This window comes from Syngnathus scovelli, chromosome 8, assembly GCF_024217435.2.
Source record: "Syngnathus scovelli strain Florida chromosome 8, RoL_Ssco_1.2, whole genome shotgun sequence".
In the NCBI taxonomy this organism is placed as follows: domain Eukaryota; kingdom Metazoa; phylum Chordata; class Actinopteri; order Syngnathiformes; family Syngnathidae; genus Syngnathus; species Syngnathus scovelli.
The window spans coordinates 10,798,609-10,816,715 of NC_090854.1; the positions used below are offsets into that span (position 1 = coordinate 10,798,609).

At 42.1% G+C, this 18,107-nt stretch overlaps 6 protein-coding genes and 1 long non-coding RNA gene across 7 annotated transcripts; 1 reads left to right on the forward strand and 6 right to left on the reverse strand.

Moving 5' to 3' along the window:
- Positions 1-9: 9 nt before the first annotated feature.
- LOC125973333 (olfactory receptor 6N1-like) lies at positions 10-3,770 on the reverse strand. The gene is made up of 2 exons (XM_049727403.1): positions 3,723-3,770; positions 10-2,249 (listed from the first exon to the last, which is right to left on the reverse strand). The coding sequence occupies exon 2, from the start codon at positions 2,224-2,226 to the stop codon at positions 1,282-1,284; it is 945 nt and encodes a 314-aa protein (XP_049583360.1). The 5' UTR covers positions 2,227-2,249; positions 3,723-3,770; the 3' UTR covers positions 10-1,281.
- LOC137840513 (uncharacterized) lies at positions 474-17,578 on the forward strand. The gene is made up of 2 exons (XR_011087205.1): positions 474-907; positions 16,978-17,578. It is a non-coding gene; the product is annotated as an uncharacterized lncRNA (long non-coding RNA).
- On the reverse strand, positions 4,277-5,408 carry LOC125973338 (olfactory receptor 10A3-like). Its single transcript, XM_049727411.2, has one exon. The coding sequence runs from the start codon at positions 5,391-5,393 to the stop codon at positions 4,479-4,481; it is 915 nt and encodes a 304-aa protein (XP_049583368.1). The 5' UTR covers positions 5,394-5,408; the 3' UTR covers positions 4,277-4,478.
- LOC125973337 (olfactory receptor 4B13-like) lies at positions 6,576-7,720 on the reverse strand. The gene has a single exon (XM_049727410.2). It carries the CDS (start codon positions 7,679-7,681, stop codon positions 6,767-6,769), a length of 915 nt encoding a protein of 304 aa, XP_049583367.1. The 5' UTR covers positions 7,682-7,720; the 3' UTR covers positions 6,576-6,766.
- On the reverse strand, positions 8,762-9,993 carry LOC125973344 (olfactory receptor 11H7-like). Its single transcript, XM_049727419.1, has one exon. It carries the CDS (start codon positions 9,976-9,978, stop codon positions 9,064-9,066), a length of 915 nt encoding a protein of 304 aa, XP_049583376.1. The 5' UTR covers positions 9,979-9,993; the 3' UTR covers positions 8,762-9,063.
- LOC125973343 (olfactory receptor 6N2-like) lies at positions 11,356-12,858 on the reverse strand. The gene has a single exon (XM_049727418.2). The coding sequence runs from the start codon at positions 12,850-12,852 to the stop codon at positions 11,881-11,883; it is 972 nt and encodes a 323-aa protein (XP_049583375.1). The 5' UTR covers positions 12,853-12,858; the 3' UTR covers positions 11,356-11,880.
- Positions 14,438-15,370, reverse strand: LOC125973335 (olfactory receptor 6N1-like). The gene has a single exon (XM_049727408.2). It carries the CDS (start codon positions 15,368-15,370, stop codon positions 14,438-14,440), a length of 933 nt encoding a protein of 310 aa, XP_049583365.1.
- Positions 17,579-18,107: the final 529 nt, after the last annotated feature.

The window sequence follows — 18,107 nt, forward strand, 5'->3', positions numbered from 1 at the left end:
ATGAATGTCTTTTTTTTCTTTTTTTTTTTTTTTTACTTGCTTCCTGCTGTTCTTTTAGAGAAACGACACCAAAAGCATTTCCCGCATCGTGTGTATACTGTAAATGTGTTCATAATGTAAATCATAGTTTTAGAAAATTGCTCTCCAGTAGGTAAACTGATCTCCAAGGTGCACTTTGGAATATCTCACCAATATTGTGTGTATGAGAAGCTGTACATACTTGAGCTGATGGTGTGTGTGTGTGTCTGAAGCTGAAGCCCACCACTAAAATCATGTCCCAGATTCCAACTTTGTAACAGCACCTCAGTTTCTTACTGTAGTCAGTCTTGCATGCGGTCACTGAATCACATTAATTCTGACTCAGGGACTTTAATGGGCCATGCAGCAGCTCTGGAATGAACTCTGAATCTGAAATAAGATCAATAAAAAAAAATAATAATAACCCCCAAAGTGGTTTTGTTGAGGGTGTGTGATTGTTTTTGTTAACTTTGTCAATATAACTTCGTAAGATGGATGTTAAATTTGTGCACGGTGTGCTGGGCTGTCAAATAGCGTTCACAAATAAGCTGTTTTAACGGATCAGTTTGTGACGTCACTTACCCCACCTTCGTTCATTTTATGATGTCACTAATCCCGTTCATACAATTTTTACTCTATCCCCATTCCAAAGTTTCCAACGCAAACAACCACGCAAGCATGGCTGGACAACAGTGTCTTTCTTCTTCCTACAACCGAGCTACAGAAATGGACTTTATGCATGGAATGCATGCCTAAACAGCTCCCAAAACGTCATAGTTTGTGGCAAACATTTTAAGGATGACAGCTTGTGCAAACTGGGACAAGACAATTGAGGATTAGCAGGACATTTTTCGCACCTCTGTCTGGAATAGCAAGTGACACTGTCCAAGTAAGTCTATTTTGGAATTATTTGTTTGTGTATATGATATATTGTGGATTTCTTTGAGTAGTTCGTTAGCTTTGCAGCGAACAGCCCGGTTGCTGTAACATCGACGCTAGACAGGTAAACCCGTCGTGGCGTGCGCACTTGCAGGCCAGCCAGGGCGCACCGTGAAGTGTATTTTGAAAATATTCGGGGCAGTGGACCTCCAGCGATGGAAGTGCATGTGTTAATATTTCTTTAAAGTGCCGACGTCAAAATTCAATGTAAAGTGTGTGGAGCAGGTGAGCCTTGGCCACGCCCACCCCCCAAAAATCCACTCATTCAGCCTATTAAAGGTCTCCTTTTAGTTAGCCCTAACAACAGCACCGACTTCCACAATCTCACACTATTTTGAAGATGTGTTTGCGTATATGTGATAGTTTCAAGCCATACACGAGAGGGTTGAGAACTGGCGGAATCATCACAAACACCAAAGACAAAATGATGACAAGGAAAGGATTCATCTCCTCCAGATTGGACCTACTCAGGGCTACATCACAAAACATGGTGATGGAATAACTAACACAAGACACCATGTGTGGCAAACAGCTCTGGAAAACACTGCCCTTAAATTTTGCAGAGTGTCTCCAGGTGGCAATTATGATGCGCATGTACGTGTAGAGAATGAAGACCAACGGTAGGAAAACGCTAAAGATGGTAACGAATATGCCGGTCTTATTTCTAAACTCCATGGACCCGCATAACAGACTGACCACATTCCAGTTTGCGCAGAACACCTTGTGGATCTTGTTGCCACACAGGGGCTGCTTGGCCAACCCAGAGATGTTTCTTGTGAGAAAGGCGGCAGGGATGAGCCACGCCAAGCCAACCAGGCTCAGGGCCTTTTTCACCGTCATCCTGGTGTGGTAGTGCAGCGGATGGCACACGGCCAGGTAGCGGTCGTAGGCCATGACGCACAGCGTGGTCATTTCGTTGGCACCGTACGTGTAGATGAAGTAGATCTGCAAGAGGCAGGCAGTGTGGGAGATCAGGTGAACGTCGGATGCAAGGTCCATTAGGAAGCGGGGGAAGAAGCTCGTGGAGCCGTACAAGGCGTTGAAGCACAAGCTGGCCACAAAAATGTACATGGGCTCGTGAAGGGTCTTCTCGCGGCAGATGGTCACCAGGACGGCCCAGTTGGCGCACACGATGAAGACGTAGAGGAGGAGGAATAACACCAGTGCTGGGTAGCGGTACGGGCCGATGTTCATGAATAAGGTGAGGTTAAAGTAAGGAAAAAGCGTTAGGTTGGGCATCCTTAAATGCTTCACAGCCTCGTGTGTCATAACAACCTGTTACTTGACACTGTCTGTGAAAAGAGAAAAGAGGGAAAATAATGAGTGATATATTTTTTTTCTGTCAACGCAATAATGTTTCATCAGTGCTATAAAGGGTTAAAATCATGGAGTAGTCCTACTATCTAAATTATTTTGCTGTTTGTGTATACATATTTTTTGTTGAAACGTATTTAGTGTCAACATGCTATTTTCACAAATGTGGCTTCAATGTTTTATTGATTTTACTTTCAGTCCTGTAACTCACATGAAGAGTCTGTCTTATAATCAAAAGATGATATGGCCATGAGTAGTTAGGTTGTGTTATCAGCTTTTGAGTTGAAAAGGCAACAAATGGTGCTGATTTGCATCATCCAGAAATCATTCATTTTCTGCATTAAATGTTAATATTAATGTCATTCAAATTATTGGCAACACAAACAAACTGGCAGACTTTTTTCCCCAGCACAAACGTGAAGTGCACAGGCTTTTATTTTCCTTCTTTTTCTCTCTCTCTCTCTCTCTCACACACACACACACACACACAAACACACACAAACACACACATACACACACACATGCAGCCTCCCCAAGACTCGAACCTCTGCCCTCCCACTCCAAAGCCCGAATCCCTAAAGTTACTTACAGTGTGTAAATGGCTTTGATTTATTAAAGTCAGTTATTTTCAAATCAATTTCAGTAATATGAAAAGAAATATCACGTCAATGTAAATATTCTTTTTCTATCATTTTAGCTCTAGATGTCCCTAAATAATACACACTGTACATTTAAAGCATACAAAGTCAAAGTCTGCTTTATTGTCAATTTCTTCACATGCCAAGACACACAAAGAGATCGAAATTACGTTCCCACTATCCCACGGTGACAAGACATAGTACACAATATACAAACAAGTAAACAAGACAAAAAATAAAAACAAGAAGGCACAAACAATGAATAAATAAGAGTGATGAATAAATAATAAATAAACAAATAACATAATCAATAAGAAGAGCAAAAATGGAGCAAGTGTGCAGACAGTCAGAATATAGCGCAAAAGTACAGAACGCTACGCAGAAGGGGGGAGAGAGTTCGATAGTAATGATAGTAATCCACAAATAGGACATAGGGTTCTTTTTTGTCACATCACTTTTGACTACAAACAAAAAGCAGTGAGAAGTACCCTTGCAGGCTTTATTCAATGTGCCCCTCAAAAATCCCCGGACCCAGCCTGGCCCTCTCGGTATATCTCAAACACTTCATCAGCATCATTGTCCAACTGTTCTCATCATAAACACTCAAGTTTTTGTCACTTTCAACTCCCTTGCACAAGACTTAATTTGCTGAAACAATCCATCCTTCCATTTTCTATGGCTACCACTTCTCCTCCATTGTCCTCTCTCGACAAAATTGGGCTCATGATGGTTTTTCACACCCTAAATCGACGTTTGAAATTCAAGCATACAAACATGACACGCTCAGCAGCCAGAAATATACGGCATACTTACCAACACGCGTCTTCATGCTCTTGTCGGTGATGGACTGCTGACGTTGGAAGACTCACTCACCACGAGAGCACGCGTCTTTTAAGGCCGTCTATTTGCACCCTGGGGAATTTTTCTGAGTCCGGCTTAGTGGCAGATAGTAACAAAGTAGAAATACTTTGTTAGAAAGTACAAATGTTTTGTTACCGTACTGAGGTAGATTTTTTTTCAGAGCTCTTTTCTTTACTTGAGTGTTTATTTTCTTAAAAACATTGAACATGAACTCATTTAAAAGAAAAAAATTGTATTTTATACTCCTTACTTTGTAAAAAAATAAATAAATCACCTTGTTACTTTTATTCATGACTACATAAAAAATAGGACGTCAACTAAGATTGACATCGTAATTGGAATCCTAATTGAAAGGCATTAAAACAGAATAGAAGCTTTAATGATGATTGCAACACATTTGGAGATAATAAAAAAAGGCTTCTCACTTTGAGAAAATGTTATTTTTATTCTATAAATGAGAAATAAATCACACAATACATTTATTATTTTTTTTGTTTTACTGTCTGATTATGTTGCATTACAATCTGCATACTGCAAATACAAGTGATAAAAAAAACCTTAATTTGGATCAATTAAAAATGTGAAAGACTTAAGAATCATTTGATTACATTTTAATGTTTTAATACAATATAATAAATCCCATTTAATTACACTTCCTTGCAGTAGATTAAATTAGTTATTTATATTCAGTTAATCTTTGGCGCAATGTCACATCATCTTGAAGATATGTCTACGTATATCTGATAGCTTCATCCCGTACACCATGGGGTTGAGAACTGGTGGAATCATCACAAACTCTAAAGACAAAATGATGGCAAGGAAGGAATTCATCTCCTCCACATTGTACCTGCTCAAGGCTATATCGCAAAATATGGTGATGGAAAAAATGACAAAGGAGATCATGTGTGGCAAACAGCTGTGGAAAACTCTGCCCTTGAATTTGGCAGAGCGTCTCCAGGTGGTCTCAATAATGCGCGTGTATGTGTAGAGAACGAAGGCCAGCGGGAGGAAAACGGTACAAATTGTCATTAGCATGCCCACCACGTTGTTGACCATCGTGGACACGCAAGAGAGCTGAACTACATTCCAGTTAGCACAAAACACCTTGTGGATCTCGTTGCCGCAAAGGGGCAGCGTTGCGGACAGATAGATGACCGTGCTTAAGATGAATACGGGGATGAGCCACGCCAAGCCGACCAATCTCAGGGCCTTCTTCACCGTCATCCTGGTGTGGTAGTGTAGCGGATGGCACACGGCAAGGTAGCGATCGTAGGCCATGAAGCACAGCGTGGTCATTTCGTTGGCACCGTACGTGTAGATCAAGTAGATCTGCGCGTAGCAGGCCACGCGGGAGATCAGGTGAACGTCAGATGCCAGGTCCAGCAGGAACCGGGGGAAGAAGCCCGCGGAGCCGTACAGGGCGTTGATTGACAAGCTGGCCACAAAAATGTACATGGGCTCGTGAAGGGTCTTCTCGCGACAGATAGTCACCAGGACGGCCCAGTTGGCGCACACGATGAAGACGTAGAGGAGGAGGCATGCCGCCAGCGCAGGGTAGCGGTACGGGCCGATGTTTATGAACATTGTGAGGTTAAAGTAAGGAGGAAGCGTTAGGTTGGGCATCCTTACATGCTCCACATCCTCGTGAGTCCTAACAACCTGTTACTTGACACCCTCTATGAAAAGAGAAAAGAGAAGGGTGGTTCTCAGAAAGTATGGTACAATATGTGACACAAAAATTCAAAAAGAACCAGGTCAAAATTATATATGCTTTAAATAAATATAGTTTGTAAGCCCTTTGGTCACAACAAATTGTTAAATGTGTGTTACTCACTTGGTACCTGAGCAGCAAGAACTTAGCAGTCAAGTCAATGAATATTTTATAATGAAATATTTTTACACTTGACACAATGCAACATATTAAATGAATTATTGAATGCAGGATTAATTGAATGAATTATTGAATGCAGGAGTCTCAAAACGCAATCCAGGCTGGCATAGTTCTTATCGCTGGCAGTCTGCACATCACTTAAAGCCACTTGGCACTACTCGTACTTGGATGAATTGGTTCAGAACAATACAGTTGACTTGCAATTAACACACACAATGCACAAAAACACATCACACACTTCTGTTGTAACATCAAATCATTCCTCATTAAGCACAATTGTACTCCAATGTGAATGCAATCACATCATTGATCCTCTTTGGTCACACTACTCTGCTGCAGACTTGTGGAAAACTGAATTCAGCAGTGATGATCCAAAATCTCAAAATGTTTGTCCCTAATATTTTTTTACGGGATAAATAGAGGTTTCAAGAATACAAACATGACACGCTCAGCAGCCACAAACATAGTGCATACTCACCAACACGTTTCTTCATGTTGTTGTCCGTGAGCTACTGCTCACGTTTAAGCTAGACTCGCTCACCTCGAGCACACGCGTCTTTTAAGGCCGTCTCTTTGCACCCTTGGGAATTTTTCTGACTCCAGCTCAGTGGCAGATAGTAACAGAGTACAAATATTTTGTTACAAAGTACAAATGCTTTGCTGATGTACTGATGTAGATTTTATTTCAGGGTATCTGTGCTTTAGATAAATTTTACCTGATAGATTTGTTAATTGTTTATGACATCACAGTGTAAAAAATGAGATTGAGAACTTGATTGATTGCTATCTTGGAATCTTAAAAGGTGGGAAAAATCAAAATAAAAAATAAAACTTTCCTGAGACTTGACTTGAATGTTCTTGTCATCAGTGAAGAGGAACATTGTTTTGGATATGAAATAAATCACACAACACACTTACTGTGTAACATTTAATTGGTGATGATGTCACATTCACTAAAGATTTAAATTAAACAAAAACCCTGCGTGCTTAAAACTGGCTTTCTTTATGGACAATAAATTAAATTATCTAAAAATGATGAATCTTAAAATTTATTTCAGTTCAACTTGCTGCCTTAATAAGGAAAAGTAGTACCACAGGCCCCATCTCACACCATCTTGAAGATGCGTTTACGTATATATGATAACTTCATCCCGTACACCAGGGGGTTGAGAAGCGGCGGAATAACCACAAACTCTAGCGATAAGATGATGGCAACAAAAGCATTCATCTCCTTCACATTTTGCCTGCTCAGCGCAATATCGCAAAACGCGGTGATGGAATAAACGAGAACAGAGATCACGTGCGGCAAACAACTCTGAAATACTCTCCCCTTGAATTTGGCCGAGCGTCTCCAAGTCATGCTTATGATGCGTGTGTATGTGTAGAGAACGAACGCGAGTGGAAGGAAAGCGGTGCAGATGCTCATGAACATGCCCACCACGTTGTTGACCATCGTGGACACGCATGACAGCTTGACTACATTCCAGTTAGCGCAAAACACCTTGTGGATCTCGTTGCCGCAGAGGGGCAGCGTTGCGGACAGGTAGATGAGTGTGGTGAGAAAGATAGCAGGAATGAGCCATGCCAGGCTGACCAGGGTCAGGGCTTTCTTCACCGTCATCCTGGTGTGGTAGTGCAGCGGATGGCACACGGCCAGGTAGCGATCGTAGGCCATGATGCCCAGCGTGGTCATTTCGTTGGCACTGTACGTGTGGATGAAATAGATCTGCGTGAAGCAGGCCACACGTGAGATCAGGTGAACGTCGGACGCCAGGTCCAGCAGGAAGCGGGGGAAGAAGCCCGTGGAGCCGTACAAGGCGTTAAAGCACAAGCTGGCGACAAAAACGTACATGGGCTCGTGAAGGGTCTTCTCGCGGCAGATGGTCACCAGGACGGCCCAGTTGGCGCACACGATGAAGACGTAGAGAAGGAGGAATGACACCAGTGCTGGGTAGCGGTACGGGCCGATGTTTATGAATATGGTGAGGTTAAAGTAAGGAGGAAGCGTTAGATTGGGCATCCTTACACACCCGCAAACTCAGAAGACATAACAACCTGTTACTTGACACCGTCTGTGAGGAGAAAAGAGAAGGGTGTTTCTCAGAAAGTATGGTGACACCAAAATTCAAAATAAACCAGGACAAAATTATATATGCTTTATTTCAAACCTTCCTGTGGTGTGCTATGACTAATATAGTTTGTCAGCCCTTTGGTCGCAAGAGATTGTTAAAGGTTGTTTTACTCCATTGTTTCATAACGCAGCACTTGGTACCTGAGCAGCCAAAACTTAGCACTCAATTGTTACAAATTAAATGCGGAAGCCTCAAAACACAATCCAGGCTAGTACAGTTCATATCACTGGCAGTCCGCACATCACATAAAGCCACTCGGCACTACTTGTGCTTGAACGAATTGATTCAGAACAATACAGTTGACTTGCAGTTAACACACACGTGCACAAAAACACATCAAACACTTCTTTTGTATTATCTAATTATTGCTCATTAAGCACAATTGCACTCCAATGTGAATGTAATGACATCATTGACCCTCTTTGGTCACGCTACTCTGCTGCAGACTTGTGGAAAACTGAATTCAACAGTGATGATCCAAAATCTCAAAATGTTTGTCCCTAATATTTTTTTACGGGATAAATAGAGGTTTCAAGAATACAAACATGACACGCTCAGCAGCCACAAACATAGTGCATACTCACCAACACGTTTCTTCATGTTGTTGTCCGTGAGCTACTGCTCACGTTTAAGCTAGACTCGCTCACCACGAGCGCATGCAGCTTTTAAGGCCGTCTCTTTGCACCCTTGGGAGTTTTTCTGACTCCAACTCAGTGGCAGATAGTAGCAAAGTAGAAATACTTTGTTGTGCATTTGTTCCCTACATTTGAAAGTAATCAATACTCTTTATTGTCTCAGAAATATACTTGTTCATTGTTTATGACATCACAATGTAAAAAAGGAGATTGAGATCATGATTGATTGCTATCTCGGAATCTTAAAAGGTGGGAAAAAAATAAAAATAAAAAATAGTCTCCATTGGAAATTGAAATCTTTAAAGGTGGGAAAAATAAAACAAATAGTCTGCATTGGCACTATAAACCATCTGGGATTTATTGAACTTTTCTGAGCCATGACTTGAATGTTTTTGTCATCAGTGAAGAGAAGCATTGTTTTGGATATGAAATAAATCACACAACACATTTACTGTGTAACATTACTCATTATACTTAGTGATGATGTCACATTCACTATGGATTTGGATTTCACAAAACCCCCAAGTGCTTTCTTTATTGACAATAATTACAAAAAATATTTAAAAATAATAAATCTTAGAATTCAATTCATTTCAACTTGCTGTCTGAGGAAAAGCAGAGCCGAAGGCCCCGTCTCACACCATCTTGAAGATGTGTTTACGTATACATGATAGCTTCATCCCATACACCAGGGGGTTGAGAAGCGGCGGAATAACCACAAACTCTAGCGACAAGATGATGGCAACAAAAGCGTTCATCTCCTTCACATTTTGCCTGCTCAGCGCAATATCGCAAAACGCGATGCAGGAATAAATGACAAAGGAGATCATGTGCGGCAAACAGCTCTGAAATACTCTCCCCTTGAATTTGTCCGAGCATCTCCAAGTCGTCCTTATGATGCGCGTGTACGTATAGAGAACAAAGGTGAGCGGGAGGAAAATGGTGCTGATGCTCATAAACATGCCCACCACGTTGTTGACCACCGTGGACACGCATGACAGCTTGACTACATTCCAGTTTGCGCAAAACACCTTGTAGATCTCGTTGCCGCAGAGGGGCAGCATTGCAGATAGGTAGATAGCCATGGTGAGAAAGATGGCGGGAATGAGCCACGCCAGGCCAACCAGGCTCAGGGCCTTTTTCACCGTCATCCTGGTGTGGTAGTGCAGCGGATGGCACACGGCCAGGTAGCGGTCGTATGCCATGACGCACAGCATGGTCATCTCGTTGGCTCCGTACGTGTAGATGAGATAGATCTGTGTGAAGCAGGCCGCGCGCGAGATCAGGTGAACGTCGGACGCCAGGTCCAGCAGGAAGCGGGGGAAAAAGCTCGTGGAGCCGTACAGGGCGTTGAAGCACAAGCAGGCGACGAAAACGTACATGGGCTCGTGAAGTGTCTTCTCGCGGCAGATGGTTACTAGGACGGCCCAGTTGGCGCACACGATGAAGACGTAGAGGAGGAGGCATGACGCCAGCGCCGGGTAGCGGTACGGGCCGATGTTCATGAATAAGGTGAGATTAAAGTAAGGATGAAGCGTTAGATTGGGCATCCTTACACACCCGCAAGCTCGGAAGGCATAACAACCTGTTACTTGACACCGTCTATGAAAAGAGAAAAGAGAAGGGTGTTTCTCAGAAAGTATGGTGACACCAAAATTCAAAATGAACCAGGACAAAATTATATATGCTTTATTTCAAACCTTCCTGTGGTGTGCTATGACTAAATTAATATAGTTTGTCAGCCCTTTGGTCGCAAGAGATTGTTAAAGCTTGTTTTACTCCATTGTTTCATAATGCAGCACTTGGTACCTGAACTTAGCACTCAATTGTTACAAATTAAATGCAGAAGCCTCAAGACACAATCCAGGCTAGTACAGTTCCTATCACTGGCAGTCCGCACATCACTTAAAGCCACTTGGCACTACTCGTACTTGGATGAATTGATTCAGAACAATACAGTTGACTTGCAGTTAACACACACGTGCACAAAAACACATCAAACACTTCTGTTGTATTATCAAATTATTGCTCATTAAGCACAATTGCACTCCAATGTGAATGTAATGACATCATTGACCCTCTTTGGTCACGCTACTCTGCTGCAGACTTGTGGAAAACTGAATTCAGCAGTGATGATCCAAAATCTCAAAATGTTTGTCCCTAATATTTTTTTACGGGATAAATAGAGGTTTCAAGAATACAAACATGACACGCTCAGCAGCCACAAACATAGTGCATACTCACCAACACGTTTCTTCATGTTGTTGTCCGTGAGCTACTGCTCACGTTTAAGCTAGACTCGCTCACCACGAGCGCATGCAGCTTTTAAGGCCGTCTCTTTGCACCCTTGGGAATTTTTCTGACTCCAGCTCAGTGGCAGATAGTAGCAAAGTAGAAATACTTTGTTGTGCATTTGTTCCCTACATTTGAAAGTAATCAATACTCTTTATTGTCTCAGAAATATACTTGTTCATTGTTTATGACATCACAATGTAAAAGAGGAGATTGAGATCATGATTGATTGCTATCTCGGAATCTTAAAAGGTGGGAAAAAAACTAAAAATAAAAAATAGTCTGCATTGGAAATTGGAATCTTTAAAGGTGGGAAAAATAAAACAAATAGTCTGCATTGGCACTATAAACCATCTGGGATTTATTGGACTTTTCTGAGCCATGACTTGAATGTTTTTGTCATCAGTGAAGAGAAGCATTGTTTTGGATATAAAATAAATCACACAACACATTTACTGTGTAACATTACTCATACTTAATGATGATGTCACATTCACTATGGATTTGGATTTCACAAAACCCCCAAGTGCTTAAAGATGGCTTTCTTTATTGACAATAATTACAAAAAATATTTAAAAATAATAAATCTTAGAATTCAATTCATTTCAACTTGCTGCCTGAGGAAGAGCAGAGCCGCAGGCCCTGTCTCACACCATCTTCAAGATTCAAGATTCAAGAGTTTTTTATTCGCCATGTTTGAGCGTGCCAAACAAGGAATTTGACTTCGGTAAATCACAGCCTCTGTTCAACATTTAGGTGACTAACAACAACACTCAGGACATGTGAAGAACGAAAGATATTCTCAAACACCCCCTGATCTTAAACTCCCAAGAGGGCAAGGAAAAACTCAAAACTCCAGCTAGGGGAAATGAGAAACCTTGAGAAGAGACCACAGATGGGAGGGTCCCTCTTCTAGGATGACCAGGCTGCAATGGATGCAGAGAGGACACATAGTACAAACAGTGTAGACAAAAAAGGTGTGGCAAGCGGGATGTTATTGCACAGTAATGACTCTGAGACTCTAAGAGTGGTGTGAGTTCATCAGAGCGACAGCCTGGGGGAAGAAGCTGTCTCTGTGTCTGCTGGTTTTAGTGTACAGAGCTCTATAACGGCCTAGTTCAAACAGGCTGCAACCTGGGTGCGAAGGGTCTGTTGAGATGTTACTTGCACGTTTCCTGGTCCTGGACAGGTACAAGTCTTGGATAGATGGGAGGTTGATTCCAATTCTTGAAGATGTGTTTACGTATACATGATAGTTTCATCCCGTACACCAGGGGATTGAGAAGCGGCGGAATAACCACAAACTCTAGCGATAAGATGATGGCAACAAAAGCGTTCATCTCCTTCACATTTTGCCTGCTCAGCGTGATATCCAAAAACACGATGCAGGAATAAATGACAAAGGAGATCATGTGCGGCAAACAGCTCTGAAATACTCTCCCCTTGAATTTGTCCGAGCATCTCCAAGTCGTCCTTATGATGCGCGTGTACGTATAGAGAACAAAGGTGAGCGGGAGGAAAACGGTGCTGATGGTCATGAACATGCCCACCACGTTGTTGACCACCGTGGACACGCATGACAGCTTGACTACATTCCAGTTTGCGCAAAACACCTTGTAGATCTCGTTGCCGCAGAGGGGAAGCATTGCGGATAGGTAGATAACCATGGTGAGAAAGATGGCGGGAATGAGCCACGCCAGGCCAACCAGGCTCAGGGCCTTTTTCACCGTCATCCTGGTGTGGTAGTGCAGCGGATGGCACACGGCCAGGTAGCGGTCGTATGCCATGACGCACAGCATGGTCATCTCGTTGGCTCCGTACGTGTAGATGAGATAGATCTGTGTGAAGCAGGCCGTGCGCGAGATCAGGTGAACGTCGGACGCCAGGTCCAGCAGGAAGCGGGGGAAAAAGCTCGTGGAGCCGTACAGGGCGTTGAAGCACAAGCAGGCGACGAAAACGTACATGGGCTCGTGAAGTGTCTTCTCGCGGCAGATGGTTACTAGGACGGCCCAGTTGGCGCACACGATGAAGACGTAGAGGAGGAGGCATGACGCCAGCGCCGGGTAGCGGTACGGGCCGATGTTTATGAACATGGTGAGATTAAAGTAAGGATGAAGCGTTAGATTGGGCATCCTTACACACCCGCAAACTCAGAAGACATAACAACCTGTTACTTGACACCGTCTGTGAGGAGAAAAGAGAAGGGTGGTTCTCAGAAAGTATGGTCCAACATGTGATACGAGAGCTGGAAAAAAAATGAACCTGTTGGTCATCCTTACCCACCCAGACCCTTGTGAGTCACAACAACCTGTTACTTGACACCATCTGTGAAAAGGGAAACGAGGGTCAGTAGCACCTATGCACCATATGAAGAATGTCCTGGCTCTAACAAAGTAGTTTGTGCAAATCCTCTGGTACTTGCTCTCTCTCACCTTGCTTCTTTTCCAGCTCTCTCAACACCTTCATCTCAATGCTATTCATTTTAATGTTCATTATAGTTTCCAAAGTGGAAATTCAGATCACCGTGGCAGTAGAGAACTAGCAGAGAAGCCAACCATTTTCTATTTTCTACATGACTTGATCACCAGTCAACCTCAGAGCACATACAGTATAACTCCCACTCAGTAACTCCTTGGTGACATTTTGATGACTCCTTAATTTAACATTTAAAAGTACTCTATTGTTGCTTCAGTTTCTTATTCGTGTATGGTTGGAAATGACGGCTTGCCCTCAATGATCTGTCAAAATTTCAATTCAGAACACACAGTGAAGAGCCACATACTCCATACTTACCAACATGTGTCTTCATGATGTTGTCCGTGAGCTACTGCTCACGTCGGAAGATATGATCATCATGAGTTCGTGCGCCTTTTAATGCTGGCTGTTAGCACTCTTGGGACGAGATCTGATTCGGCGCAGTGGCGCGAAATAATCAAGTAAAAATACTGTACTTTGTTTTTTTATCCCCGCTCAAGTATTTGTTCTTTCCATGAGGATTTGTTTACGGGTGCTTTTTACTTTTACTCCCTTCGTTTAAAAACAGATACCAAAATTACAATGTCAAAGTAGGCTTTTTTTTTTATTTCTAATGTCTACATGATCTAAACAAGACATTACCCATGGCTGATGGTATGAAATACTTTGTGACGGATGAGTTGTCTTGCACCATTTTAATACTTCTGACATTGATACATAAAAATGAAAAAAAAAAACACAACTCATTAGCTATTTTAGTTTAGTTTTCTTAAAAAGAAAAATGGAAAAAATATTTTGACAAAATTACAAAACAACATTTCAATAAGAGACCAAACCAGCTTGTTCATCCATCCATCCATCCATTTTCTGAACCGCTTAGTCCCCACGGGGGTCGCGGGCGTGCTGGAGCCTATCCCAGCCGTCATCGGGCAGTAGGCGGGGGGCACCCTGAACCGGTTGCCAGCCAATCGCAGGGCACACAGAGACAGACAACCATTCACACTCACACTCACACCTAGGGACAATTTGGAGTCTTCAATCAGCCTACCAAGCATGTTTTTGGAATGTGGGATGAAACCGGAGCGCCCGGAGAAAACCCACGCGGGCCCGGGGAGAACATGCAAACTCCACACAGGAGGTGGAATCGAACCCACACCCTCCTAACTGTGAGGCGGACATGCTACCCAGTGCGCCACCGAGCCGCCCCACCACCTTGTTCATTTGCACAAAATAGATCTCAATTTATTCAAAGCTCTTCTTCCCTCTAAAATATTGCAAAACTTTGTTTCGAAGCTTGGACAGTTTCAAGCCGTAAATGATCGGATTGAGTAACGGTGGAATGACGAGAATTTGGATGGCCATGAAATTCCTGAGACTCCGAGGCATGGAGCTGGTGCCGTAACGAGCGTACATGAGGTCAAAGAGCAAAGCCACGGTAATGTTGACCAAACACAGCAGATGCGGCACGCACGTCCGCAAGAACTTCTTTTTCCCTTCTTTAGACCTCAAAGCTAATTTAACCAGCTGCACATAGGAGCACAGAACGAAGAGGTCATGTACAAAGTAAAATACAATATTCACAAATCCGACGATACTGTTGGATGTAGTAGGATTGCAGGACAGTTGAAGGAGGGACCAGTTCTCGCAGTAAACTTTGTCAATGAGGGAACCGCATAGTTCCAGTTTGGAGCTCATGATTACCACAATGGCCTGGCAGAGCAAAGGCATTACTCTGGAGTAGAGCATCAAAAACACCATCCTGCATTTTGTCATAATGGAGTGATACTCCAGCGGTCGAGATATGGCCACGTAGCGGTCGTAAGCCATCACTGTCAAAATGGCCATTTCAGACGCCGCGTAAGAATAGATGACAAAGACTTGCAACAGACAGCCAACATATGATATAACGTGACTTTTCGACAACAGATCGTGAAGGAATTTGGGGAAAAAGACAACAGTCCCATAAAGGCCATTAAAACAGAGATTGCATAAAAACAAGTACATGGGTTCGTGCAGTTTTTTCTCTAGTATGATGGTAACAATAAGAACAAGATTGACCAGCAAAATGGCAGCGTAACACAGCCAGGTAATTACGAAAAGAAGCACTCGAAGCCGTTGCGTCATGTGGCTCAATCCTGTCAAATGAAAAAAGGTGAATGCGGTTGCGTTCCTCATCTTTGATCCATTCGGCACATCGACTCCCCGTCGTGTTGTTATCGTCGGCTTCTCCTCCACCCTGTTCCTGCCTATTTTGGTGACAGGCTGAGGAAGATGAAGATCTCCTCGCTGGTCAAACAGGGCACCTCTTTTTATACTTTGCTGAGCACCAAAACGCTCCAATCAGAAGATAGCAGCGTACTCCATCGCCAGGGAATTTGAAAGATACTTGTTTATGAAACAGTTGTTTAATGCTCTATTAAAAATAAGTGTGATTCCAATATTTATTACTATTTTAGTCCAAAAATGGTGTCCTAACTGTCAGTTTCACACTGTCCCTGAAATTGCTGTCATAATGGAGTAACTGACCTTTAAAAAAAAGCTTCTGATGTTTACAGTGATATTATGACCAACAATTTTGTATTTCCTCAATGGAGCTTGGAACAGTGAATAGTCACATAAATATTGACACTTGAGTTGCAGAATTTTTATCGTGCATTGTCGGACGGTGTCAAATTTAACATGTCCGCCCTGTTGTAGGGTAATATCACCTGATATAAAAACAAATCTGAGATTACAACTTTGTTAAACTGCTTGTTAACCTAATCATAGCTAAGTAAAGGTCCACCATGTGATCATTAAATGCTAACGTCATTATTTTGCCATTTGCACAGACATGAGCTGTTAGCAGTATTTAAAAAGAAAGTGTAAGGGTTTGAGAAATATAAATTTTTAACAGAACAAGGAGGGATGTACATGAGTGCTAGAAATGGAATATTGCGCTCCTGTTTGAACCTCCTGTCACCACGCTTTTTGTACTTTAAGAATGGGTCAGGCCAGCCTCACTTTGAAGCTAATACCACCGCCAAAGCAATTGCATCCAAAGGCTAACTTTAAAATAAAAGTCATGTTACATGTTTCCCTTATATTTTGTTGACCCTTGCTGTTGTTATATAGTAAGCTATGAACAACCTTGGTGGCTGCTAGCTTGACTGCCCGCTAACGGCTACATTAGCAATTAGGCGGTGGCCGAACGTGTCGCAGGATTTGTTTTTGAATATAGATTATGTCTGTGAATCCGAAATTGACAATTTAGTCTGTTTTATACTTATAATAGTGTGCTTTTGTCCACCTAAAATCGTGGCGTTCTGCTATAAATACTACTGCTTTTAGTCTTTTGTAAAAATAATACTTTCAGAGGGTGGCGGCCATTGTCCTGTTTTTCTGATCTCCTCTATTGTCACGGTGACAGTGGACATATGTTTGTGTCTTGACTCCACTAGGGAATGTTTAGTCCCAGCGCCATGCACTGGCAGTAGATTGATGTCCTGGGGATAGTGGACGCATGACCCTGAGGTTTAATCATCGTATTTACACTGTGTTTGTTGCTATTATGTATGTCATAGCATCATAACAAATGGGAATTACATCAGCTAATAGTCTGTCTAATCAATACTGGGGAAAACATGTTTGTCGGCTCTCGTCTTGTTTTGCTCTGTATCATTTAAACAAAAATAACACTCAGTAACATGACACTTTAAAGTTATGCATTGTTCAGTCTGGCAACATTTTTTTGTTAAGCTGGTTGACAATGTAGCCTCTGTGTCACTGCTGCTATCTCATAGGTCATGTGTCTCAGACAGGACTGTTTTGCCTGAGATGCCAGGAGAGGCCAAAATGTCTGCTGTAAAGAAACGTCTCCGCTTATTGACAAAACATCTTCAGCGCAACCTGATATGGAACAGGTGAAGTGTGAGTAATATGCCGAATTCCTGTACAAAACCACAAAGGCCACACCACAAGTTACAAACCTTATCACTTTTATTCAGACTGTACAGACACAACAGACTTTGAGAACAAGTAAAAAAAAAAAGTGAGGAAAAAGAAAAAGAGATGAGCACCCCCATAAATACAATATACGAAGTTGGGCGTGTGCAATGACTAATTTGCATAACGTTCCAATGTCACACGCACGCGCACACACCCATGCATAAATCTGAAATGATACAAAAACAACATTGCGTCGTTCACGCAGCCTCCTTACACATTCACATGGGGATTTCTTTAACATGAACTAAGATGTTGCTATCAAAATGAGAATGTACATTGTGTTCTACTTGTATGCATTCTAGTGTGTTGGCAATATTGTTGTGAATCATTCAACTTCCATGTTAAACTCTATCTTTGCGTTATTTACACGTAGAAAAATGTGCAACATGACCTCCGCCCTCCCCCAAAAAAGAGCTACTGCTCACGTTTAAGCTAGACTCACTTACCTCGAGCACACGCGTCTTTTAAGGCCGTCTCTTTGCACCCTTGGGAATTTTTATGACTCCAGCTCAGTGGCAGATAGTAACAGAGTACAAATACTTTGTTACAAAGTACAAATGCTTTGCTGATGTACTGATGTAGATTTTATTTCAGGGTATCTGTGCTTTAGATGAGTTGTACCTGATAGATTTGTTAATTGTTTATGACATCACAGTGTAAAAAATGAGATTGAGAACTTGATTGATTGCTATCTTGGAATCTTAAAAGGTGGGAAAAAAAAATAAAAAATAGTCCTCATTGGCACTAGAAACCATCTGGGATTTATTGAACATGGAACTTTCCTGAGACTTGACTTGAATGTTCTTGTCATCAGTGAAGAGGAACATTGTTTTGGATATGAAATAAATCACACAACACACTTACTGTGTAACATTTAATTGGTGATGATGTCACATTCACTAAAGATTTAAATTAAACAAAAACC